Genomic DNA, 27,948 nt, shown 5'->3' on the forward strand with positions numbered 1-27,948 from the left:
GGTGTAACACATTCTGACTAACGAGGTGATACCAATCGGTTCGCCCTACGTGCTGTGGTGGTAATTCTACCCATAATCAATAATGAGGAGAGGCAAAATTAATAATCAATCAAGGTTTTACTTTTATTAAAAGACTTGTTATAACAAGGAGGCTTGCTTCTGGGTTATATACTATCTCAGGATAGGTGCAACCTCAGAGACGACGTACAATGGTTCCAAACACCAACCCCACACATCCTGTGCCAGACCTTGGGCCCCGAATACAATCTCCCCCTAGGAGGAGGTGACTGAGGCACAGACACTGTGGAGACAAGTGAGTGGTTCCCCAATACTCACGCCATCCCTTCACATGGTTTGCAATATGCACACAGTTCACATATGGAAACAATGTTTACTTCTGATCTCCTTTGCCTTACTCCCTGCTGATATTCTGCCTAGCAACAGGGACACGTGATCGATGCTGATATTCTGCCTAGCAACAGGGACATGTGATCGATGCTGATATTCTGCATAGCAACAGGGACGCGTGATCGATGCTGATATTCTGCCTAGCAACAGGGACGTGTGATCGATGCTGATATTCTGCCTAGCAACAGGGACGTGTGATCGATGCTGATATTCTGCATAGCAACAGGGACGTGTGATCGATGCTGATATTCTGCCTAGCAACAGGGACGTGTGATCGATGCTGATATTCTGCCTAGCAACAGGGACGTGTGATCGATGCTGATATTCTGCCTAGCAACAGGGACGTGTGATCGATGCTGATATTCTGCCTAGCAACAGGGACATGTGATCGATGCTGATATTCTGCTTAGCAACAGGGACATGTGATAGATGCTGATATTCTGCCTAGCAACAGGGACATGTGATCGATGCTGATATTCTGCATAGCAACAGGGACATGTGATCGATGCTGATATTCTGCATAGCAACAGGGACGTGTGATCGATGCTGATATTCTGCATAGCAACAGGGACGTGTGATCGATGCTGATATTCTGCCTAGCAACATGGACGTGTAATCGATGCTGATATTCTGCCTAGCAACAGGGACATGTGATTGATGCTGATATTCTGCCAAGCAACAGGGACATGTGATCGATGCTGATATTCTGCCGAGCAACAGGGACATGTGATCGATGCTGATATTCTGCCTAGCAACAGGGACATGTGATATATGCTGATATTCTGCCTAGCAACAGGGACATGTGATCGATGCTGATATTCTGCATAGCAACAGGGACATGTGATAGATGCTGATATTCTGCATAGCAACAGGAACATGTGATCGATAAGCCTGACTTCTCCCCTCTCTGGACCCAAGGTGACTGAGGCCCATTTGAGGGAGGAAGTGCAGCTGCCCACATCAGTCAGAAAGGAGACATTCTAATAGCAAGAGGTCAAAAGTTCATATCAGCATATTCTGCAGATAAGACATCTTAATCTATGTTACTTAGCTAATTCTGATTTCTCCACCACAATCTTTCCCCAGAAACAGGTCCAAAACAACAGCTCTGTTACTGGTGTGCAGGATATAACCTTTACTCTGTCGAGGATCAAGAGGAACCAGTCAGTTTCTGTCATATTCTTGGCTGAGTGTCCGAACATCATGGGTTATTTCTACACACCCAGAACAGTTAGAACAGGCCTCTATCAACACACTGTTCTATGTTATAGGAGTTTGGTTCTTTACCAATCTCAAGCCCAATGCCTCGGCTTAAAGAATTATATTTTACTACACAAGCATTAGTAAGGTTTAACAGAAAATTCCCTCACAGTGCTAACGAGCTATACATGCTAAAGTCCAACCTCAAAACATAAATGGAAAAACCAAAGCCTGTAACACCTTCCCTCTTAAGACAACAAATATATCCTATATTTTTGTTGGACAAATTTGCTCGCCACCAACAGAAAACAACTTCCATTTCATATTAAAATCAACTAAAATGCTTCACCTCCTGTCAACAATTAAAAACAAGAAAAAACACATTTCTAAATAATAATATACAATCTTATTAGTTCTCTCTCCTTTTTCTTTCTAGAATCCTAAAACAAATTTTGAAATTATAATCAACTACAATGCTTCACCTTCTACAATATGAACATGGTGTCTACTGGCTGTCATCAATTAAAAACAAATAAATGTTTTCCCCCACTAGCTTTTAGAACTATCATCTTCATAAAACTCACTAGCTTCTAGAACTCTCGTCCCCTTGGAACGAGCCCAAACAAAACTCATCTCCAATACGGAAAAATGTGCAGTCAAACTAAATTGTGATCCAAGGCAACGCACTGACTAAACGCACAACACAAAACTTACCAAGTTGTCCTTACCACGGGCATGTCTGATTTCAAGAGGAAACTCCTGCAATATCCGTAGTAACTTCCCACCTCACTGCGGAGCTTCTCTCTCTTTTCAGGGTTCACTCCATAGGCATGTTGTTGGATCGGGGCCCAGTCCCCAATATCATGCTCTACTGCATTTGGGTTGGCACATCTGAGAATGAACCCTGATATTCTAAAAGCAGGGCAACAATGTCAATATAATTGTACCCGAAAATGGTCAGATGGTTGCTACATTTTGGAGTGATGCCTTTCAATTTAGGGGTCGCTAAACAAAGGAACACAACACTTATTTTTCATCACTCATTGATATCATGTAGAAATCAATTGCGTGAGAGTGGGGAGATGAGGTTGCACGTCCTGTTAAAACTAACAGCTCAAAAACCACACGGAATATGGGAATAATGTGTACATCCCTGGATAGAGGACAACTTGTAGAAAAGAGCTAGCTACATTTTGATTAAAGTGGGTCACCAACGTGGTAAGTGTAACACAGCTCGTCACTTTTTGTTAAATCACATAAGTAGTAACTCCTTCAAATCAGAGCCTGGATTTTCCCCGAGACTAATATCCATATCATGTTGAAATCAATAGAACAGGGGGCAAACGTTTAGGGTTCTACATTGTGACATCATTAAAATACTCCTACAATGTTAAAACATTATGACATTATTTCATTGATATCGTGAAACAACTCCTTCATGTATGTATTTTCTGATGTTTGATCAGAGATCTTTTATCAGAGTATCTCTTGTCACACTGATCACAGCTATGAGGCTTCTCTCCCGTGTGTGTTCTCTGGTGTACAATAAGACGGCTAGATGTAACAAAACTCTTCTCACATTGATCACAGCTATAAGGTTTCTCTCCTGTGTGTGTTCTCTGGTGTACAATAAGACTGGTAGATGAAGTAAAACTCTTCCCACATTGATCACAGCTATAAGATTTCTCTCCTGTGTGTGTTCTCTGGTGTACAATCCGATGGCTAGATGTAGTAAAACTCTTCCCACATTGATCACAGCTATAAGGTTTATCTCCTGTGTGTTTTCTCTGGTGTGATACCAGGTTGCTTGACTGAGTAAAACTCTTCCCACATTGAGTACAGCTATAAGGTTTCTCTCCTGTGTGTGTTCTCTGGTGTACAATCCGATGGCTAGATGTAGTAAAACTCTTCCCACATTGATCACAGCTATAAGGTTTATCTCCTGTGTGTGTTCTCTGGTGTGATAACAGGGTGCTTGACTGAGTAAAACTCATCCCACATTGATCACAGCTATAAGATTTCTCTCCTGTGTGTTTTTTCTGGTGTGATACCATGTTGCTTGACTGAGTAAAACTCTTCCCACATTGAGTACAGCTGTACGGTTTCTCTCCTGTATGTGTTCTCTGGTGTATAATCAGAGAGCTAGATATAGTAAAACTCTTCCCACATTGATCACAGCTGTAAGGTTTCTCTCCAGTGTGAATTCTCATGTGTACTTTTAGTGATTTTAATCTTGAGAAACGTTTCCCGCAGTCAGAGCAGCAGTATGATTTCTCTCCTGTGTGTACTCGCTGGTGTATTTTAAGATCTGATGAAGATTTGCAATGTTTCCCACAGTCAGAGCAGCAATGAGATTTCTTCCCTGTGGGTCTCTGCTGGTGTTTCTTGAGGTGTTTTGATCTAGAGAGACTCTTCTCTGCCTTGTCAGCATCATGAGGTTGTTGAGGCTCCCCAGAGGATCCACGATGGTCCCGTCTCTCTCCTGTGTGAACGACAAAGTCAGACAGATGGTTAACTTCCTATGGATAGGGGGCAGCATTTTCACGTTTGGATGTAAAGCGTGCCCAGAGTAAACGGCCTGCTACTCAGTCCCAGATGCTAATATTTGCATATTATTATTAGTATTGGATAGAAAACACTCTGAAGTTTCTAAAAGTGTTTGAATGATGTCTGTGAGTATAACAGAACTCATATGGCAGGCAAAAACCTGAGAAAAAATCCAACCAGGAAGTGGGAAATCTGAGGTTTGTAGTTTTTCCAACTCAGCCCCTATTGAAGATCCAGTGGGATATTGGTCATCTTGCACTTCCTAAGGCTTCCACTAGATGTCAACAGTCTTTAGAGCGTTGTTTCAGGATTCTACTGTGAAGGAGGGGGGAATGAGAGGGGAATGAGTCAGGAGGTTTGCCAGCAGCCACGGGCTGGTCACGCGCAGTCATGAGAAAGTTACCTCTCGTTCCAATGAATTCTCCGGTTGGGACATTATTGAACATTTATGATAAAAACATCCTAAAGATTGATTCTATACATCGTTTGATATGTTTCTACGACCAGTAATATCACTTTTTTGAATTTTCGTCCGACATTTCCGCTGGACTTGCCCGCGCCTTGTAAGTTTCGATTTGTTTACTAAACGCCCTAGGAGGTGTTTGGACATAAATTATGAACTTTATCGAACAAATCAAACATTTATTGTGGAACTGGGATTCCTTGGAGTGCATTCTGATGAAGATCATCAAAGGTAAGTGAATATTTATAATGCTATTTCTGACTAATGTTGACTTCACAACATGGCGGATATTTCTTTGGCTGGTTTGGGCTCTGAGCGCCAGATTATTGCATGGTGTGCTTTTTCCGTAAAGTTTTTTTGAAATCTGACACAGCGGTTGCATTAAGGAGAAGTTTATCTAAAGTTCCATGTGTAATAGTTGTATCTATTATCAATGTTTATTATGAGTATTTCTGTAAATTGTTGTGGCTCTCTGCAAAATCACCGCATGTTTTGGAACTACTGAACATAACAAGCCAATGTAAAATGAGATTTCTGGATATAAATATTCACTTTATCGAGCAAAACATACATGTATTGTGTAACATGAAGTCCTATGAGTGTCATCTGATGAAGATCATCAAAGGTTAGTGATTAATTGTATCTATATTTCTGCTTTTTGTGACTCCTCTCTTTGGCTGGAAAAATTGCTGTGTTTTTCTATGACTTAGTGGTGACCTAACATAATCGTTTGTGGAGCTTTCGCTGTTAAGCCTTTTTGAAATCAGACACTGTGGCTGGATTAACGAGAATTGTATCTTTAAAATTGTGCCTAATACTTGTATGTTTGAGAAATTTGATTTATGAGATTTCTGTTGATTGAATTTGGTGCCCTGCAATTTCATTGGCTGTTGGCGAGGGGTTCCTTCCCAGACAGGTTCCCAACAACAGAGGAAATCCACTGTAAAAGGTGATGCCAACAGCGTAGCCACAAAAAATTGACGTCTGTAATGAATGTTAAAATTATTTGACAATTGTCTTAAGACAGTCAAGTCAGAAACTTTAGTAATATTTTGTCTTGTTTTCACATTAGTAGAAACATCGATGATTGCAGGCTAGAAATAAGTTATTACAGTTGTTGAAATCCTAAGCAGTGTGCCAGACAACTTTTGGTCTCCAATATAGGCCCCTTTCTGTGTTTGCTAAAATTGGCGCACGAGGGCGATGCACATGCAATTTGGTTGCAGAAACTCCTCCATGCTAATGAGTAAACCACTAGTTATACCAACACCATAGACCTACTGTAGGACCCATAACTTCACCTAACAACAACATAGACCTACTGTAGGACCCATAACTTCACCTAACAATAACATAGACCTAGGACTATAAATCATTTAATATTTCAGGTGAAACATGGAAACTAAAATGTCTTTGTCGTGACATTTCATAACCTGATCACCAGAAAATTTTGTGAATAATCCCACTAGGCTACTCTGTAATGTGTTGTCATTCTAAATGTCCTGAATAAAGGAAAATAGCTCTGTGTGTTGTACAATAGCCTATCCATCAAGGAACAGTTCTCTACACTAGAGGTCGACCGATTATGATTTTTCAACGCCGATACCGATTATCGGAGGACCCAAAAAAAGCCGATACCGATTAATCGGACGATTTTTATATATATTTGTAATAATGACAATTACAACAATACTGAATGAACAATGAACACTTTTATTTTAACCTAATATAATACAATAAAAAAATCTATTTAGTCTCAAATAAATAATGAAACATGTTCAATTTGGTTTAAATAATGCAAAAACAAAGTGTTGGAGAAGAAAGTAAAAGTGCAATATGTGCCATGTAAAAAAGCTAACTTTTAAGTTCCTTGCTCAGAACATGAGAACATATGAAATCTGGTGGTTCCTTTTCAAATCAAATCAAATTGTATTTGTCACATACACATGGTTAGCAGATGTTAATGCGAGTGTAGCGAAATGCTTGTGCTTCTAGTTCCGACAATGCAGTAATAACCAACAAGTAATCTAACCTAACAATTCCACAAATACTACCTTATATACACACAAGTGTAAAGGGATAAAGAATATGTACATAAAGATATACAGTGGGGCAAAAAAAGTATTTAGTCAGCCACCAATTGTGCAAGTTCTCCCACTTAAAAAGATGAGAGAGGCCTGTAATTTTCATCATAGGTACACTTCAACTATGACAGACAAAATTAGGGGAAAAAATCCAGAAAATCACATTGTAGGGTTTTTAATGAATTTATTTGCAAATTATGGTGGAAAATAAGTATTTGGTCAATAACAAAAGTTTCTCAATACTTTGTTATATACCCTTTGTTGGCAATGACAGAGGTCAAACGTTTTCTGTAAGTCTTCACAAGGTTCACACACTGTTGCTGGTATTTTGGCCCATTCCTCCATGCAGATCTCCTCTAGAGCAGTGATGTTTTGGGGCTGTTGCTGGGCAACACGGACTTTCAACTCCCTCCAAAGATTTTCTATGGGGTTGAGATCTGGAGACTGGCTAGGCCACTCCAGGACCTTGAAATGCTTCTTACGAAGCCACTCCTTCGTTGCCCGGGCGGTGTGTTTGGGATCATTGTCATGCTGAAAGACCCAGCCACGTTTCATCTTCAATGCCCTTGCTGATGGAAGGAGGTTTTCACTCAAAATCTCACGATACATGGCCCCATTCATTCTTTCCTTTACACGGATCAGTCGTCCTGGTCCCTTTGCAGAAAAACAGCCCCAAAGCATGATGTTTCCACCCCCATGCTTCACAGTAGGTATGGTGTCCTTTGGATGCAACTCAGCATTCTTTGTCCTCCAAACACGACGAGTTGAGTTTTTACCAAAAAGTTCTATTTTGGTTTCATCTGACATTCTCCCAATCTTCTTCTGGATCATCCAAATGCTCTCTAGCAAACTTCAGACGGGCCTGGACATGTACTGGTTTAAGCAGGGGGACACGTCTGGCACTACAGGATTTGAGTCCCTGGCGGCGTAGTGCATTACTGATGGTAGGCTTTGTTACTTTGGTCCCAGCTCTCTGCAGGTCATTCACTAGGTCCCCCCGTGTGGTTCTGGGATTTTTGCTCACCGTTCTTGTGATCATTTTGACCCCACGGGGTGAGATCTTGCGTGGAGCCCCAGATCGAAGGAGATTATCAGTGGTCTTGTATGTCTTCCATTTCCTAATAATTGCTCCCACAGTCGATTTCTTCAAACCAAGCTGCTTACCTATTGCAGATTCAGTCTTCCCAGCCTGGTGCAGGTCTACAATTTTGTTTCTGGTGTCCTTTGACAGCTCTTTGGTCTTGGCCATAGTGGAGTTTGGAGTGTGACTGTTTGAGGTTGTGGACAGGTGTCTTTTATACTGATAACAAGTTCAAACAGGTGCCATTAATACAGGTAACGAGTGGAGGACAGAGGAGCCTCTTAAAGAAGAAGTTACAGGTCTGTGAGAGCCAGAAATCTTGCTTGTTTGTAGGTGACCAAATACTTATTTTCCACCATAATTTGCAAATAAATCCATTAAAAATCCTACAATGTGATTTTCTGGAGAAAAAAAATTCTCATTTTGTCTGTCATAGTTGAAGTGTACCTATGATGAAAATTACAGGCCTCTATCATCTTTTTAAGTGGGAGAACTTGCACAATTGGTGGCTGACTAAATACTTTTTTGCCCCACTGTATGAATGAGTGATGGTACAGAACGGCATAGGCAAGATGCAGTAGATGGTATAGAGTACAGTATATACATATGAGATGAGTAATGTAGGGTATGTAAACATAAAGTGGCATAGTTTAAAGTGGCTAGTGATACATGTATTACATAAAGATGGCAAGATGCAGTAGATGATAGAGTACAGTATATACACTGCTCAAAAAAATAAAGGGAACAATAAAATAACACATCCTAGATCTGAATGAATGAAATATTCTTATTAAATACTTTTTTCTTTACATAGTTTAATGTGCTGACAACAAAATCACACAAAAATTATCAATGGAAATCAAATTTATCAACCCATGGAGGTCTGGATTTGGAGTCACACTCAAAATTAAAGTGGAAAACAACACTACAGGCTGATCCAACTTTGATGTAATGTTCTTAAAACAAGTCAAAATGAGGCTCAGTAGTGTGTGTGGCCTCCACGTGCCTGTATGACCTCCCTACAACGCCTGGGCATGCTCCTGATGAGGTGGCGGATGGTCTCCTGAGGGATCTCCTCCCAGACCCGGACCAAAGCATCCGCCAACTCCTGGACAGTCTGTGGTGCAACGTGGCGTTGGTGGATGGAGCGAGACATGATGTCCCAGATGTGCTCAATTGGATTCAGGTCTGGGGAACGGGCGGGCCAGTCCAAAGCATCAATGCCTTCCTCTTGCAGGAACTGCTGACACACTCCAGCCACATGAGGTCTAGCAGTGTCTTGCATTAGGAGGAACCCAGGGCCAACCGCACCAGCATATGGTCTCACAAGGGGTCTGAGGATCTCATCTCGGTACCTAATGGCAGTCAGGCTACCTCTGGCGAGCACATGGAGGGCTGTGCGGCCCCCAAAGAAATGCCACCCCACACCACGACTGACCCACCGCCAAACCGGTCATGCTGGAGGATGTTGCAGGCAGCAGAACGTTCTCCACGGCGTCTCCAGACTGCCACGTCTGTCAAATGTGCTCAGTGTGAACCTGCTTTGATCTGTGAAGAGCACAGGCCGCCAGTGGCGAATTTGCCAATCTTGGTGTTCTCTGGCAAATGCCAAACGTCCTGCACGGTGTTGGGCTGTAAGCACAACTCCCACCTGTGGACGTCGGGCCCTCATGGAGTCTGTTTCTGACCGTTTGAGCAGACACATGCACATTTGTGGCCTGCTGGAGGTCATTTTGCAGGGCTCTGGCAGTGCTCCTCCTGCTCCTCCTTGCACAAAGGCGGAGGTAGCGGTCCTGCTGCTGGGTTGTTGCCCTCCTACGGCCTCCTCCACGTCTCCTGATGTACTGGCCTGTCTCCTGGTAGCGCCTCCATGCTCTGGACACTACGCTGACAGACACAGCAAACCTTCTTGCCACAGCTCGCATTGATGTACTATCCTGGATGAGCTGCACTACCTGAGCCACTTGTGTGGGTTGTAGACTCCGTCTCATGCTACCACTAGAGTGAAAGCACCGCCAGCATTCAAAAGTGACCAAAACATCAGCCAGGAAGCATAGGAACTGAGAAGTGGGCTGTGGTCCCGACCTGCAGAACCACTCCTTTATTGGGGGTGTCTTGCTAATTGCCTATAATTTCCACCTGTTGTCTATTCCATTTGCACAACAGCATGTGAAATGTATTGTCAATCAGTGTTGCTTCCTAAGTGGACAGTTTGATTTCACAGAAGTGTGAATGACTTGGAGTTACATTGTGTTGTTTAAGTGTTCCCTTTATTTTTTTGAGCAGTGCACATATACATATGAGATGAGTAATGTAGGGCATGTAAACATTATATTAAGTGGCATTGTTTAAAGTGGCTAGTGATATATTTTTACATACATTTCCATCAATTCCCATTATTAAAGTGGCTGGAGAGTCAGTATGTTGGCAGCAGCCACTAAATGTTAGTGGTGGCTGTTTAACAGTCTGATGGCCTTGAGATAGAAGCTGTTTTTCAGTCTCTCGGTCCCTGCTTTGATGCACCTGTACTGACCTCGCCATCTGGATGATAGCGGGGTGAACAGGCAGTGGCTCGGGTGGTTGTTGTCCTTGATGATCTTCATGGCCTTCCTGTGACATCGGGTGGTGTAGGTGTCCTGGAGGGCAGGTAGTTTGCCCCCGGTGATGCGTTGTGCAGACCTCACTACCATCTGGAGAGCCTTACGGTTTTGGGGGCGGAGCAGTTGCCGTACGAGGCGGTGATACAACCCGACAGGATGCTCTCGATTGTGCATCTGTAGAAGTTTGTGAGTGCTTTTGGTGACAAGCCAAATTTCTTCAGCCTCCTGAGGTTGAAGAGGCGCTGCTGCGCCTTCTTCACAACGCTGTCTGTGTGGGTGGACCAATTCAGTTTGTCCGTGATGTGTACGCCGAGGAACTTAAAACTTACTACCCTCTCCACTACTGTCCCGTCGATGTGGATAGGGGGGAGCTCCCTCTGCTGTTTCCTGAAGTCCACAATCATCTCCTTTGTTTTGTTGACGTTGAGTGTGAGGTTATTTTCCTGACACCACACTCCGAGGGCCCTCACCTCCTCCCTGTAGGCCGTCTCGTCGTTGTTGGTAATCAAGCCTACCACTGTAGTGTCGTCCGCAAACTTGATGATTGAGTTGGAGGCGTGCATGGCCACGCAGTCGTGGGTGAACAGGGAGTACAGGAGAGGGCTCAGAACGCACCCTTGTGGGGCCCCAGTGTTGAGAATCAGCGGGGTGGATATGTTGCTACCTACCCTCACCACCTGGGGGCGGCCCGTCAGGAAGTTCAGTACCCAGTTGCACAGGGCGGGGTCGAGACCCAGGGTCTCGAGCTTGATGACGAGTTTGGAGGGTACTATGGTTTTAAATGCTGAGCTGTAGTCGATGAACAGCATTCTCACATAGGTATTCCTCTTGTCCAGATGGGTTAGGGCAGTGTGCAGTGTGGTTACGATTGCGTCGTCTGTGGACCTATTGGGTCGGTAAGCAAATTGGAGTGGGTCTAGGGTGTCAGGTAGGGTGGAGGTGATATGGTCCTTGACTAGTCTCTCAAAGCTCTTCATGATGACGGAAGTGAGTGCTACGGGGCGGTAGTCGTTTAGCTCAGTTACCTTAGCTTTCTTGGGAACAGGAACAATGGTGGCCCTCTTGAAGCATGTGGGAACAGCAGACTGGGATAAGGATTGATTGAATATGTCCGTAAACACACCAGCCAGCTGGTCTGCGCATGCTCTGAGGACGCGGCTGGGAATGCCGTCTGGGACTGCAGCCTTGTCAGGGTTAACACGTTTAAATGTTTTACTCACCTCGGCTGCAGTGAAGGAGAGCTCGCAGGTTTTGGTAGCGAGCCATGTCAGTGGCACTGTAATGTCCTCAAAGCGAGCAAAAAAGTTATTTAGTCTGTCTGGGAGCAAGACATCCTGGTCCGCGACGGGGCTGGTTTTCTTTTTGTAATCCGTGATTGACTGTAGACCCTGCCACATACCTCGTGTCTGAGCTGTTGAATTGCGACTCTACTTTGTCTCTATACTGGCACTTAGCTTGTTTGATTGCCTTGCGGAGGGAATAGCTACACTGTTTGTATTCGGTCATGTTTCCGGTCACCTTGCCCTGGTTAAAAGCAGTGGTTCGCGCTTTCAGTTTCGCGCGAATGCTGCCATCAATCCACGGTTTCTGGTTTGGGAATGTTTTAAACGTTGCTGTGGGTATTACGTCGCTGATGCACTTTCTAATGAACTCGCTCACCAAATCAGCGTTTTAATCAATGCTGTTGTTGGACGCAATGCTAAACATATCCCAATCCACGTGATCGAAGCAGTCTTGAAGCGTGGAATCAGATTGGTCGCACCAGCGTTGAACAGACCTGAGCGCGGGAGCTTCTTGTTTTAGTTTCTGTTTGTAGGCTGGAAGCAACAAAATTGAGTCGTGGTCAGCTTTTCCGAAAGGAGGGCGGGGGAGGGCCTTATATGCGTCGCGGAAGTTAGAATAACAATGATCTATGGTTTTACCAGCCCTGGTAGCACAATCGATATGCTGATAGAATTTAGGGAGTTTTGTTTTCAGATTAGCCTTGTTAAAATCCCCAGCTACGATGAATGCAGCCTCAGGGTGTGTGGTTTCCAGTTTACATAGAGTCAGATAAAGTTCGTTCAGGGCCATTGATGTGTCTGCTTGGGGGGGAATATATACGGCTGTGATTATAATCGAAGAGAATTCCCTTGGTAGATAATGCGGTCGACATTTGATTGTGAGGAATTCTAAGTCAGGTGAACAGAATGACTTGAGTTCCTGTATGTTGTTATGATCACACCACGTCTCGTTAATCATAAGGCATACCCCCCCCGCCCCTCTTCTTACCAGAAAGATGTTTGTTTTTGTCGGCGCGATGCGTGAAGAAACCAGCTGGCTGCACCAACTCCATTAGCGTCTCTCGAGTGAGCCATGTTTCCGTGAAGCAAAGAACGTTACAGTCTCTGATGTCTCTCTGGAACGCTACCCTTGCTCAGATTTCATCAACCTTGTTGTCAAGAGACTGGACATTGGCGAGTAGTATGCTAGGGAGTGGAGCGCGGTGTGCCCTTCTCCGGAGCCTGACCAGAAGATCGCTTCACTTGCCCCTTTTACAGGGTTGTTGTTTAGGGTCGCCGGCTGGGATCAGATCCATGTACTGGGTGGAAGGCAAAACACAGGATCCGCTTCGGGAGAGTCATATTCCTGGTCCTAAAGATAGTGAGTTCACGTTGCTCTTATATTCAGTAGTTCCTCCCGACTGTATGTAATGAAACCTAAGATTACCTGGGGTACCAATGTAAGAAATAACACGTAAAAAAACTAAATACCGCAGTTTCCTAGGAACGCGAAGCGGCCATCTCTGTCTCTGTCTTCAATATTCCCAGGTAAGAAGTTTTAGGTAGTAGTTATTATAGGACTATTTTTCTCTATACCATTTGTATTTCATATACCTTTGACTATTGGATGTTCTAATAGGTACTTTAGTATTGCCAGCCTAATCTTGGGAGTTGATAGGCTTGAAGTCATGAACAGAGCTGTGCTTCAAGTATTGCGAAGAGCTGCTGGCAAAATGCACAAAAGTGCTGTATGAATGAATGCTTACGAGCCTGCTGCTGCCTACCACCGCTCAGTCAGACTGCTCTATCAAATCATAGACTTAATTATAATAACACACAGAAATACAAGCCTTAGGTCATTAATATGGTCAAATACGGAAACTATCATTCGAAAACAAAACCTTTATTCTTTCAGTGATATACGTAACCATTACGGATTTTATCTAATGGGTGGCATCCATAAGTCTAAACATTGCTGTTACATTGCACAACCTTCAATGTTATGTCATAATTACGTAAAATTCTGGCAAATTAGTTCGCAACGAGCCAGGCGGCCCAAACTGTTGCATATACCCTGACTCTGCGTGCAATGAACGCAAGAGAAGTGACAGAATTACCCTAGTTTAATATTGCCTGCTAACATGAATTTTTTTTCACTAAATATGCAGGTTTAAAAATATATACTTCTGTGTATTGATTTTAAGAAAGGCATTGATGTTTATGGTTAGGTACATTCGTGCAACGATTGTGCTTTTTTCTAAAATGCGCTTTTGTTAAATCGTCCCCCGTTTGGCGAAGTTGGCTGTCTTTTTTAGGAAGAAATGGTCTTCACACAGTTCACAATGAGCCAGGCGGCCCAAACTGCTGCATATACCCTGACTCTGTTGCAGAGAACGCAAGAGAAGTGAAAATATATACTTATGTATTGATTTTAAGAAAAGCATTGATGTTTATGGTTAGGTACACATTAGGTTAGGTAGGTTAGGTCAAGCCAGTAGGCTACAGTAGGTTGTAACTCTCTAGGTCATGTCAGTAGGCTACAGTAGGTTGTATCCAAGTGTAACCATTGTGAAATGGCTAGCTAGTCAGCGGTGGTGCGCGCTAATAGCGTTTCAATCGGTGACGTCACTCACTCTGAGACTTGAAGTAGTTGTTCCACTTGCTCTGCAAGGGCCGCGGCATTTGTGGCGCGATGGGTAACGATGCTTCGTGGGTGTCAGTTGTTGATGTGCGCAGAGGGTCCCTGGTTCGAACACAGGTAGGGGCGAGGGGAAGCTATACTGTTACAGAAGTGGGTTTATCTCTCTAGGTCATGCCAGTATGATACAGTAGGTTGTATCTCTCTAGGTCATGACAGTAGGTAACAGTAGATTTTATCTCTCTAGGTCATGCCAGTAGGCTACAGTAGGTTGTAACTCTCTAGGTCAAGCCAGTAGGTTACAGTAGGTTACAGTAATTTGTAACGCTCTAGGTCATGCCAGTAGGCTACAGTAGGTTGTATCTCTCTAGGTCATGCCAGTAGGCTGCAGTAGGTTGTAACTCTCCAGGTCAAGCCAGTAGGTTACAGAAGGTTACAGTAGGTTGTAACGCTCTAGGTCATGTCAGTAGGCTACAGTAGGTTGTATCTCTCTAGGTCATACCACTAGGCTACAGTAGGTTGTATCTCTCTAGGTCATGCCAGTAGGCTACAGTAGGTTGTATCTCTCTAGATCATGCCAGTGGGTTACAGTAGGTTGTATCTCTCTAGGTCATGCCAGTAGGTTACAGTAGGTTGTAACTCTCTAGGTCATGCCAGTAGGCTACACTAGGTTGTAACTCTCTAGGTCATGCTAGTAGGCTAACGTGGGTAGTGCATCTCTCTAGGTCATGCCAGTAGGATACAGTAGGTTGTATCTCTCTAGGTCATGCCAGTAGGCTACAGTAGGTTGTATCTCTCTAGATCATGCCAGTGGGTTACAGTAGGTTGTATCTCTCTAGGTCATGCCAGTAGGCTACACTAGGTTGTAACTCTCTAGGTCATGCCAGTAGGCTACAGTAGGTTGTAATTCTCTACATCATGCCAGTGGGTTACAGTAGGTTGTATCTCTCTAGGTCATACCACTAGGCTACAGTAGGTTGTATCTCTCTAGGTCATGCCAGTAGGCTACAGTAGGTTGTATCTCTCTAGATCATGCCAGTGGGTTACAGTAGGTTGTATCTCTCTAGGTCATACCAGTAGGTTACAGTAGGTTGTATCTCTCTAGGTCATGCCAGTAGGCTACAGTAGGTTGTATCTCTCTAGGTCATGCCAGTAGGCTACAGTAGGTTGTATCTCTCTAGGTCAAGCCAGTAGGCGACAGTAAGTTGTATCCAAGTGGTTTTATCTCTCTAAGTCATGCAAGTAGACTACAGTAGGTTGTAACTCTCTAGGTCAAGCCAGTAGGTTACAGGAGGTTGTTTCTCTTTAGGTCATGCTAGTAGGTTGTAACTCTCTAGGTCATGCCAGTATGCTACAGTAGCTTGTAACTCTCTAGGTCATGCCAGTAGGATACAGTAGGTTGTATCTCTCTAGGTCATGCCAGTAGGCTACTGTAGGTTGTATCTCTCTAGGTCATACCAGTAGGTTACAGTAGGTTGTATCTCTCTAGGTCATGCCAGTAGGCTACAGTAGGTTGTATCTCTCTAGGTCGTGCCAGTAGGTTACAGTAGGTTGTATCTCTCTAGGTCATGCCAGTAGGCTAAAGTAGGTTGTATCTCTCTAGGTCATGCAAGTAGGTTACAGTAGGTTGTATCTCTCTAGGTCATGCCAGCAGGCTACAGTAGGTTGTAACTCTCTAGGTCAAGCCAGTAGGCTACAGGAGGTTGTATCTCTCTAGGTCATGCCAGTAGGATACAGTAGGTTGTATCTCTCTAGGTCATGCCAGTAGGTTACAGTAGGTTGTATCTCTCTAGGTCATGCCAGTAGGCTACAGTAGGTTTTATCTCTCTAGGTCATGCCAGTAGGCTGCAGTAGGTTGTAACTCTCTAGGTCATGCCAGTAGGATACAGTAGGTTGTATCTCTCTAGGTCATGCCAGTAGGCTACAGTAGGTTGTATCTCTCTAGGTCATGCCAGTAGGCTACAGTAGGTTTTATCTCTCTAGGTCATGCCAGTAGGCTGCAGTAGGTTGTAACTCTCTAGGTCAAGCCAGTAGGTTACAGTAGGTTACAGTAGGTTGTAACGCTCTAGGTCATGCCAGTAGCCTACAGTAGGTTGTATCTCTCTAGGTCATGCCAGTAGACTACAGTAGGTTGTATCTCTCTAGATCATGCCAGTGGGTTACAGTAGGTTGTATCTCTCTAGGTCATGCCAGTAGGTTACAGTAGGTTGTAACTCTCTAGGTCATGCCAGTAGGCTACACTAGGTTGTAACTCTCTAGGTCATGCTAGTAGGCCAACGTGGGTAGTGCATCTCTCTAGGTCATGCCAGTAGGATACAGTAGGTTGTATCTCTCTAGATCATGCCAGTGGGTTACAGTAGGTTGTATCTCTCTAGGTCATGCCAGTAGGTTACAGTAGGTTGTAACTCTCTAGGTCATGCCAGTAGGCTACACTAGGTTGTAACTCTCTAGGTCATGCTAGTAGGCTAACGTGGGTAGTGCATCTCTCTAGGTCATGCCAGTAGGATACAGTAGGTTGTATCTCTCTAGGTCATGCCAGTAGGCTACAGTAGGTTGTATCTCTCTAGATCATGCCAGTGGGTTACAGTAGGTTGTATCTCTCTAGGTCATGCCAGTAGGCTACACTAGGTTGTAACTCTCTAGGTCATGCCAGTAGGCTACAGTAGGTTGTAATTCTCTACATCATGCCAGTGGGTTACAGTAGGTTGTATCTCTCTAGGTCATACCACTAGGCTACAGTAGGTTGTATCTCTCTAGGTCATGCCAGTAGGCTACAGTAGGTTGTATCTCTCTAGATCATGCCAGTGGGTTACAGTAGGTTGTATCTCTCTAGGTCATACCAGTAGGTTACAGTAGGTTGTATCTCTCTAGGTCATGCCAGTAGGCTACAGTAGGTTGTATCTCTCTAGGTCATGCCAGTAGGCTACAGTAGGTTGTATCTCTCTAGGTCAAGCCAGTAGGCGACAGTAAGTTGTATCCAAGTGGTTTTATCTCTCTAAGTCATGCAAGTAGACTACAGTAGGTTGTAACTCTCTAGGTCAAGCCAGTAGGTTACAGGAGGTTGTTTCTCTTTAGGTCATGCTAGTAGGTTGTAACTCTCTAGGTCATGCCAGTATGCTACAGTAGCTTGTAACTCTCTAGGTCATGCCAGTAGGATACAGTAGGTTGTATCTCTCTAGGTCATGCCAGTAGGCTACTGTAGGTTGTATCTCTCTAGGTCATACCAGTAGGTTACAGTAGGTTGTATCTCTCTAGGTCATGCCAGTAGGCTACAGTAGGTTGTATCTCTCTAGGTCGTGCCAGTAGGTTACAGTAGGTTGTATCTCTCTAGGTCATGCCAGTAGGCTAAAGTAGGTTGTATCTCTCTAGGTCATGCAAGTAGGTTACAGTAGGTTGTATCTCTCTAGGTCATGCCAGCAGGCTACAGTAGGTTGTAACTCTCTAGGTCAAGCCAGTAGGCTACAGGAGGTTGTATCTCTCTAGGTCATGCCAGTAGGATACAGTAGGTTGTATCTCTCTAGGTCATGCCAGTAGGTTACAGTAGGTTGTATCTCTCTAGGTCATGCCAGTAGGCTACAGTAGGTTTTATCTCTCTAGGTCATGCCAGTAGGCTGCAGTAGGTTGTAACTCTCTAGGTCATGCCAGTAGGATACAGTAGGTTGTATCTCTCTAGGTCATGCCAGTAGGCTACAGTAGGTTGTATCTCTCTAGGTCATGCCAGTAGGCTACAGTAGGTTTTATCTCTCTAGGTCATGCCAGTAGGCTGCAGTAGGTTGTAACTCTCTAGGTCAAGCCAGTAGGTTACAGTAGGTTACAGTAGGTTGTAACGCTCTAGGTCATGCCAGTAGCCTACAGTAGGTTGTATCTCTCTAGGTCATGCCAGTAGACTACAGTAGGTTGTATCTCTCTAGATCATGCCAGTGGGTTACAGTAGGTTGTATCTCTCTAGGTCATGCCAGTAGGTTACAGTAGGTTGTAACTCTCTAGGTCATGCCAGTAGGCTACACTAGGTTGTAACTCTCTAGGTCATGCTAGTAGGCCAACGTGGGTAGTGCATCTCTCTAGGTCATGCCAGTAGGATACAGTAGGTTGTATCTCTCTAGATCATGCCAGTGGGTTACAGTAGGTTGTATCTCTCTAGGTCATGCCAGTAGGTTACAGTAGGTTTTATCTCTCTAGGTCATGCCAGTAGGCTGCAGTAGGTTGTAACTCTCTAGGTCAAGCCAGTAGGCTACAGTAGGTTGTATCTCTCTAGGTCATGCCACTAGGCTACAGTAGGTTGTATCTCTCTAGGTCATGCCAGTAGGCTACAGTAGGTTGTATCTCTCTAGGTCATGCCAGTAGGCTACAGTAGGTTGTATCTCTCTAGGTCAAGCCAGTAGGCGACAGTAAGTTGTATCCAAGTGGTTTTATCTCTCTAGGTCATGCAAGTAGACTACAGTAGGTTGTAACTCTCTAGGTCAAGCCAGTAGGTTACAGGAGGTTGTTTCTCTCTAGGTCATGCTAGTAGGCCAACGTGGGTAGTGCATCTCTCTAGGTCATGCCAGTAGGATACAGTAGGTTGTATCTCTCTAGATCATGCCAGTGGGTTACAGTAGGTTGTATCTCTCTAGGTCATGCCAGTAGGTTACAGTAGGTTTTATCTCTCTAGGTCATGCCAGTAGGCTGCAGTAGGTTGTAACTCTCTAGGTCAAGCCAGTAGGCTACAGTAGGTTGTATCTCTCTAGATCATGCCAGTGGGTTACAGTAGGTTGTATCTCTCTAGGTCATGCCACTAGGCTACAGTAGGTTGTATCTCTCTAGGTCATGCCAGTAGGCTACAGTAGGTTGTATCTCTCTAGATCATGCCAGTGGGTTACAGTAGGTTGTATCTCTCTAGGTCATACCAGTAGGCTACAGTAGGTTGTATCTCTCTAGGTCATGCCAGTAGGCTACAGTAGGTTGTATCTCTCTAGGTCATGCCAGTAGGCTACAGTAGGTTGTATCTCTCTAGGTCATGCCAGTAGGCTACAGTAGGTTGTATCTCTCTAGGTCAAGCCAGTAGGCGACAGTAAGTTGTATCCAAGTGGTTTTATCTCTCTAGGTCATGCAAGTAGACTACAGTAGGTTGTATCTCTCTAGGTCATACCAGTAGGTTACAGTAGGTTGTATCTCTCTAGGTCATGCCAGTAGGCTACAGTAGGTTGTATCTCTCTAGGTCATGCCAGTAGGCTACAGTAGGTTGTATCTCTCTAGGTCAAGCCAGTAGGCGACAGTAAGTTGTATCCAAGTGGTTTTATCTCTCTAAGTCATGCAAGTAGACTACAGTAGGTTGTAACTCTCTAGGTCAACCCAGTAGGTTACAGGAGGTTGTTTCTCTTTAGGTCATGCTAGTAGGTTGTAACTCTCTAGGTCATGCCAGTATGCTACAGTAGCTTGTAACTCTCTAGGTCATGCCAGTAGGATACAGTAGGATGTATCTCTCTAGGTCATGCCAGTAGGCTACTGTAGGTTGTATCTCTCTAGGTCATACCAGTAGGTTACAGTAGGTTGTATCTCTCTAGGTCATGCCAGTAGGCTACAGTAGGTTGTATCTCTCTAGGTCGTGCCAGTAGGTTACAGTAGGTTGTATCTCTCTAGGTCATGCCAGTAGGCTAAAGTAGGTTGTATCTCTCTAGGTCATGCCAGTAGGTTACAGTAGGTTGTATCTCTCTAGGTCATGCCAGCAGGCTACAGTAGGTTGTAACTCTCTAGATCATGCCAGTGGGTTACAGTAGGTTGTATCTCTCTAGGTCATGCCAGTAGGTTACAGTAGGTTGTATCTCTCTAGGTCATGCCAGTAGGCTACAGTAGGTTTTATCTCTCTAGGTCATGCCAGTAGGCTGCAGTAGGTTGTAACTCTCTAGGTCATGCCAGTAGGATACAGTAGGTTGTATCTCTCTAGGTCATGCCAGTAGGCTACAGTAGGTTTTATCTCTCTAGGTCATGCCAGTAGGCTGCAGTAGGTTGTAACTCTCTAGGTCATGCCAGTAGGATACAGTAGGTTGTATCTCTCTAGGTCATGCCAGTAGGCTACAGTAGGTTGTATCTCTCTAGGTCATGCCAGTAGGTTACAGTAGGTTTTATCTCTCTAGGTCATGCCAGTAGGCTGCAGTAGGTTGTAACTCTCTAGGTCAAGCCAGTAGGCTACAGTAGGTTGTATCTCTCTAGATCATGCCAGTGGGTTACAGTAGGTTGTATCTCTCTAGGTCATGCCACTAGGCTACAGTAGGTTGTATCTCTCTAGGTCATGCCAGTAGGCTACAGTAGGTTGTATCTCTCTAGATCATGCCAGTGGGTTACAGTAGGTTGTATCTCTCTAGGTCATACCAGTAGGCTACAGTAGGTTGTATCTCTCTAGGTCATGCCAGTAGGCTACAGTAGGTTGTATCTCTCTAGGTCATGCCAGTAGGCTACAGTAGGTTGTATCTCTCTAGGTCATGCCAGTAGGCTACAGTAGGTTGTATCTCTCTAGGTCATACCAGTAGGCTACAGTAGGTTGTATCTCTCTAGGTCATGCCAGTAGGCTGCAGTAGGTTGTAACTCTCTAGGTCATGCCAGTAGGATACAGTAGGTTGTATCTCTCTAGGTCATGCCAGTAGGCTACAGTAGGTTGTATCTCTCTAGATCATGCCAGTGGGTTACAGTAGGTTGTATCTCTCTAGGTCATGCCACTAGGCTACAGTAGGTTGTATCTCTCTAGGTCATGCCAGTAGACTACAGTAGGTTGTATCTCTCTAGATCATGCCAGTGGGTTACAGTAGATTGTATCTCTCTAGGTCATGCCAGTAGGTTACAGTAGGTTGTAACTCTCTAGGTCATGCCAGTAGGCTACACTAGGTTGTAACTCTCTAGGTCATGCTAGTAGGCCAACGTGGGTAGTGCATCTCTCTAGGTCATGCCAGTAGGATACAGTAGGTTGTATCTCTCTAGATCATGCCAGTGGGTTACAGTAGGTTGTATCTCTCTAGGTCATGCCAGTAGGTTACAGTAGGTTTTATCTCTCTAGGTCATGCCAGTAGGCTGCAGTAGGTTGTAACTCTCTAGGTCAAGCCAGTAGGCTACAGTAGGTTGTATCTCTCTAGGTCATGCCACTAGGCTACAGTAGGTTGTATCTCTCTAGGTCATGCCAGTAGGCTACAGTAGGTTGTATCTCTCTAGGTCATGCCAGTAGGCTACAGTAGGTTGTATCTCTCTAGGTCAAGCCAGTAGGCGACAGTAAGTTGTATCCAAGTGGTTTTATCTCTCTAGGTCATGCAAGTAGACTACAGTAGGTTGTAACTCTCTAGGTCAAGCCAGTAGGTTACAGGAGGTTGTTTCTCTCTAGGTCATGCTAGTAGGCCAACGTGGGTAGTGCATCTCTCTAGGTCATGCCAGTAGGATACAGTAGGTTGTATCTCTCTAGATCATGCCAGTGGGTTACAGTAGGTTGTATCTCTCTAGGTCATGCCAGTAGGTTACAGTAGGTTTTATCTCTCTAGGTCACGCCAGTAGGCTGCAGTAGGTTGTAACTCTCTAGGTCAAGCCAGTAGGCTGCAGTAGGTTGTAACTCTCTAGGTCAAGCCAGTAGGCTACAGTAGGTTGTATCTCTCTAGATCATGCCAGTGGGTTACAGTAGGTTGTATCTCTCTAGGTCATGCCACTAGGCTACAGTAGGTTGTATCTCTCTAGGTCATGCCAGTAGGCTACAGTAGGTTGTATCTCTCTAGATCATGCCAGTGGGTTACAGTAGGTTGTATCTCTCTAGGTCATACCAGTAGGTTACAGTAGGTTGTATCTCTCTAGGTCATGCCAGTAGGCTACAGTAGGTTGTATCTCTCTAGGTCATGCCAGTAGGCTACAGTAGGTTGTATCTCTCTAGGTCATACCAGTAGGTTACAGTATGTTGTATCTCTCTAGGTCATGCTAGTAGGCTGTATCTCTCTAGGTCATGCCAGTAGGATACAGTAGGTTGTAACTCTCTAGGTCAAGCCAGTAGGCTACAGTAGGTTGTATCTCTCTAGGTCAAGCTAGTAGGTTACAGGAGGTTGTATCTCTCTAGGTCATGCCAGTAGGTTACAGTAGGTTGTATCTCTCTAGGTCATGCCAGTAGGCTACAGTAGGTTGTATCTCTCTAGGTCATGCTAGTAGATTGAATCTCTCTAGGTCATGCCAGTAGGCTACAGTAGGTTGTATCTCTCTAGGTCAAGCTAGTAGGTTACAGGAGGTTGTATCTCTCTAGGTCATGCCAGTAGGTTACAGTAGGTTGTATCTCTCTAGGTCACGTCAGTAGGCTACAGTAGGTTGTAACTCTCTCGGTCATGCCAGCAGGATACAGTAGGTTGTATCCAAGTGGTTGTATCTCTCTAGGTCATGCCAGTAGATTCCAGTAGGTTGTATCTCTCTTGGTCATGCCACTAGGCTACAGTAGGCTGTATCTCTCTAGGTCATGCCAGTAGGCTACAGTAGGTTGTATCTCTCTAGGTCATGCCAGTAGGATACAGTAGGTTGTATCTCTCTAGGTCATGCCAGTAGTCTAAAGTAGGTAGTATCTCTCTAGGTCATGCCAGTAGGTTACAGTAGGTTGTATCTCTCAAGGTCATGCCAGCAGGCTACAGTAGGTTGTATCTCTCTAGGTCATACCAGTAGGTTACAGTATGTTGTATCTCTCTAGGTCATGCTAGTAGGCTGTATCTCTCTAGGTCATGCCAGTAGGATACAGTAGGTTGTAACTCTCTAGGTCAAGCCAGTAGGCTACAGTAGGTTGTATCTCTCTAGGTCAAGCTAGTAGGTTACAGGAGGTTGTATCTCTCTAGGTCATGCCAGTAGGTTACAGTAGGTTGTATCTCTCTAGGTCATGCCAGTAGGCTACAGTAGGTTGTATCTCTCTAGGTCATGCTAGTAGATTGAATCTCTCTAGGTCATGCCAGTAGGCTACAGTAGGTTGTATCTCTCTAGGTCAAGCTAGTAGGTTACAGGAGGTTGTATCTCTCTAGGTCATGCCAGTAGGTTACAGTAGGTTGTATCTCTCTAGGTCACGTCAGTAGGCTACAGTAGGTTGTAACTCTCTCGGTCATGCCAGCAGGATACAGTAGGTTGTATCCAAGTGGTTGTATCTCTCTAGGTCATGCCAGTAGATTCCAGTAGGTTGTATCTCTCTTGGTCATGCCACTAGGCTACAGTAGGCTGTATCTCTCTAGGTCATGCCAGTAGGCTACAGTAGGTTGTATCTCTCTAGGTCATGCCAGTAGGATACAGTAGGTTGTATCTCTCTAGGTCATGCCAGTAGGTTACAGTAGGTTGTATCTCTCTAGGTCATGCCAGTAGGCTACAGTAGGTTGTATCTCTCTAGGTCATGCCAGTAGGTTACAGTATGTTGTATCTCTCTAGGTCATGCTAGTAGGCTGTATCTCTCTAGGTCATGCCAGTAGGATACAGTAGGTTGTATCTCTCTAGGTCATGCCAGTAGGATACAGTAGGTTGTATCTCTCTAGGTCAAGCTAGTACGTTACAGGAGGTTGTATCTCTCTAGGTCATGCCAGTAGGTTACAGTAGGTTGTATCTCTCTAGGTCATGCCAGTAGGCTACAGTAGGTTGTATCTCTCTAGGTCATGCCAGTAGGCTACAGTAGGTTGTAACTCTCTAGGTCAAGCCAGTAGGTTACAGTAGGTTACAGTAGTTTGTAACGCTCTAGGTCATACCACTAGGCTACAGTAGGTTGTAACTCTCTAGGTCATGCTAGTAGGCTAACGTGGGTAGTGCATCTCTCTAGGTCATGCCAGTAGGATACAGTAGATTGTATCTCTCTAGATCATGCCAGTGGGTTACAGTAGGTTGTATCTCTCTAGGTCATGCCAGTAGGTTACAGTAGGTTGTATCTCTCTAGGTCATGCCAGTAGGCTACACTAGGTTGTAACTCTCTAGATCATGCCAGTGGGTTACAGTAGGTTGTATCTCTCTAGGTCATACCAGTAGGTTACAGTAGGTTGTATCTCTCTAGGTCATGCCAGTAGGCTACAGTAGGTTGTATCTCTCTAGGTCATGCCAGTAGGCTACAGTAGGTTGTATCTCTCTAGGTCGTGCCAGTAGGTTACAGTAGGTTGTATCTCTCTAGGTCATGCCAGTAAGCTAAAGTAGGTAGTATCTCTCTAGGTCATGCCAGTAGAATACAGTAGGTTGTATCTCTCTAGGTCATGCCGGTAGGTTACAGTAGGTTGTATCTCTCTAGGTCATGCCAGTAGGCTACAGTAGGTTGTATCTCTCTAGGTCATACCAGTAGGTTACAGTATGTTGTATCTCTCTAGGTCATGCTAGTAGGCTGTATCTCTCTAGGTCATGCCAGTAGGATACAGTAGGTTGTAACTCTCTAGGTCAAGCCAGTAGGCTACAGTAGGTTGTATCTCTCTAGGTCAAGCTAGTAGGTTACAGGAGGTTGTATCTCTCTAGGTCATGCCAGTAGGTTACAGTAGGTTGTATCTCTCTAGGTCATGCCAGTAGGCTACAGTAGGTTGTATCTCTCTAGGTCATGCTAGTAGGTTGAATCTCTCTAGGTCATGCCAGTAGGCTACAGTAAGTTGTAACTCTCTCGGTCATGCCAGTAAGATACAGTAGGTTGTATCCAAGTGGTTGTATCTCTCTAGGTCATGCCAGTAGGTTCCAGTAGGTTGTATCTCTCTTGGTCATGCCACTAGGCTACAGTAGGCTGTATCTCTCTAGGTCATGCCAGTAGGCTACAGTAGGTTGTATCTCTCTAGGTCATGCTAGTAGGTTGAATCTCTCTAGGTCATGCCAGTAGGCTACAGTAGGTTGTATCTCTCTAGGTCAAGCTAGTAGGTTACAGGAGGTTGTATCTCTCTAGGTCATGCCAGTAGGTTACAGTAGGTTGTATCTCTCTAGGTCACGTCAGTAGGCTACAGTAGGTTGTAACTCTCTCGGTCATGCCAGTAGGATACAGTAGGTTGTATCCAAGTGGTTGTATCTCTCTAGGTCATGCCAGTAGGTTCCAGTAGATTGTATCTCTCTTGGTCATGCCACTAGGCTACAGTAGGTTGTATCTCTCTAGGTCATGCCAGTAGGCTACAGTAGGTTGTATCTCTCTAGGTCATGCCAGTAGGCTACAGTAGGTTGTAACTCTCTAGGTCATGCCAGTAGGCTACAGTAGTTTGTAACTCTCTATGTCATGCCAGTAGACTACAGTAGGTTGTATCCAAGTGGTTGTATCTCTCTAGGTCATGCCAGTAGGTTCCAGTAGATTGTATCTCTCTTGGTCATGCCACTAGGCTACAGTAGGGTGTATCTCTCTAGGTCATGCCAGCAGGCTACAGTAGGTTGTATCTCTCTAGGTCATGCCAGTAGGCTACAGTAGGTTGTAACTCTCTAGGTCAAGCCAGTAGGTTACAGTAGGTTACAGTAGGTTGTAACGCTCTAGGTCATGCCAGTAGCCTACAGTAGGTTGTATCTCTCTAGGTCATGCCAGTAGCCTACAGTAGGTTGTATCTCTCTAGGTCATACCACTAGGCTACAGTAGGTTGTATCTCTCTAGGTCATGCCAGTAGGCTACAGTAGGTTGTATCTCTCTAGATCATGCCAGTGGGTTACAGTAGGTTGTATCTCTCTAGGTCATGCCAGTAGGTTACAGTAGGTTGTAACTCTCTAGGTCATGCCAGTAGGCTACACTAGGTTGTAACTCTCTAGGTCATGCTAGTAGGCCAACGTGGGTAGTGCATCTCTCTAGGTCATGCCAGTAGGATACAGTAGGTTGTATCTCTCTAGATCATGCCAGTGGGTTACAGTAGGTTGTATCTCTCTAGGTCATGCCAGTAGGTTACAGTAGGTTTTATCTCTCTAGGTCATGCCAGTAGGCTGCAGTAGGTTGTAACTCTCTAGGTCAAGCCAGTAGGCTACAGTAGGTTGTATCTCTCTAGATCATGCCATTGGGTTACAGTAGGTTGTATCTCTCTAGGTCATGCCACTAGGCTACAGTAGGTTGTATCTCTCTAGGTCATGCCAGTAGGCTACAGTAGGTTGTATCTCTCTTGGTCAAGCCAGTAGGCGACAGTAAGTTGTATCCAAGTGGTTTTATCTCTCTAGGTCATGCAAGTAGACTACAGTAGGTTGTAACTCTCAAGGTCAAGCCAGTAGGTTACAGGAGGTTGTTTCTCTCTAGGTCATGCTAGTAGGCCAACGTGGGTAGTGCATCTCTCTAGGTCATGCCAGTAGGATACAGTAGGTTGTATCTCTCTAGGTCAAGCCAGTAGGCTACAGTAGGTTGTATCTCTCTAGATCATGCCAGTGGGTTACAGTAGGTTGTATCTCTCTAGGTCATGCCACTAGGCTACAGTAGGTTGTATCTCTCTAGGTCATGCCAGTAGGCTACAGTAGGTTGTATCTCTCTAGATCATGCCAGTGGGTTACACTAGATTGTATCTCTCTAGGTCATACCAGTAGGTTACAGTAGGTTGTATCTCTCTAGGTCATGCCAGTGGGCTACAGTAGGTTGTATCTCTCTAGGTCATGCCAGTAGGCTACAGTAGGTTGTATCTCTCTAGGTCATGCCAGTAGGCTACAGTAGGTTGTATCTCTCTAGGTCAAGCCAGTAGGCGACAGTAAGTTGTATCCAAGTGGTTTTATCTCTCTAGGTCATACAAGTAGACTACAGTAGGTTGTAACTCTCTAGGTCATGCCAGTATGCTACAGTAGCTTGTAACTCTCTAGGTCATGCCAGTAGGATACAGTAGGTTGTATCTCTCTAGGTCATGCCAGTAGGCTACTGTAGGTTGTATCTCTCTAGGTCATACCAGTAGGTTACAGTAGGTTGTATCTCTCTAGGTCATGCCAGTAGGCTACAGTAGGCTGTATCTCTCTAGGCCATGCCAGTAGGCTAAAGTAGGTTGTATCTCTCTAGGTCATGCCAGTAGGATACAGTAGGTTGTATCTCTCTAGGTCATGCCAGTAGGTTACAGTAGGTTGTATCTCTCTAGGTCATGCCAGTAGGCTACAGTAGGTTGTATCTCTCTAGGTCATGCCAGTAGGTTACAGTATGTTGTATCTCTCTAGGTCATGCTAGTAGGCTGTATCTCTCTAGGTCATGCCAGTAGGATACAGTAGGTTGTAACTCTCTAGGTCAAGCCAGTAGGCTACAGTAGGTTGTATCTCTCTAGGTCAAGCTAGTACGTTACAGGAGGTTGTATCTCTCTAGGTCATGCCAGTAGGCTACAGTAGGTTGTATCTCTCTAGATCATGCCATTGGGTTACAGTAGGTTGTATCTCTCTAGGTCATGCCACTAGGCTACAGTAGGTTGTATCTCTCTAGGTCATGCCAGTAGGCTACAGTAGGTTGTATCTCTCTTGGTCAAGCCAGTAGGCGACAGTAAGTTGTATCCAAGTGGTTTTATCTCTCTAGGTCATGCCAGTAGGTTACAGTAGGTTGTATCTCTCTAGGTCATGCCAGTAGGCTACAGTAGGTTGTATCTCTCTAGGTCATGCCAGTAGGCTACAGTAGGTTGTATCTCTCTAGGTCATGCCAGTAGGCTACAGTAGGTTGTAACTCTCTAGGTCATGCCAGTAGGCTACAGTAGGTTGTATCTCTCTAGGTCAAGCTAGTAGGTTACAGGAGGTTGTATCTCTCTAGGTCATGCCAGTAGGTTACAGTAGGTTGTATCTCTCTAG

General features: G+C 44.7%; 1 protein-coding gene across 1 annotated transcript in view; it reads right to left on the reverse strand.

Annotated features, from left to right (window-relative positions):
* Positions 1 to 98: 98 nt before the first annotated feature.
* LOC139567180 (zinc finger protein 180-like) overlaps positions 99 to 27,948 on the reverse strand; it is a 58,091-nt gene continuing 30,241 nt past the window's right edge. Inside the window, exon 2 of the mRNA XM_071388682.1 lies at positions 99 to 4,090. Within this exon, the coding sequence (XP_071244783.1) occupies positions 3,045 to 4,090 (1,046 nt within the window). The 3' untranslated portion in view covers positions 99 to 3,044. The remainder of the gene's footprint in view (positions 4,091 to 27,948) is intronic.

Source organism: Salvelinus alpinus, unplaced genomic scaffold (assembly GCF_045679555.1).
Source record: "Salvelinus alpinus unplaced genomic scaffold, SLU_Salpinus.1 scaffold_63, whole genome shotgun sequence".
NCBI lineage: Eukaryota > Metazoa > Chordata > Actinopteri > Salmoniformes > Salmonidae > Salvelinus > Salvelinus alpinus.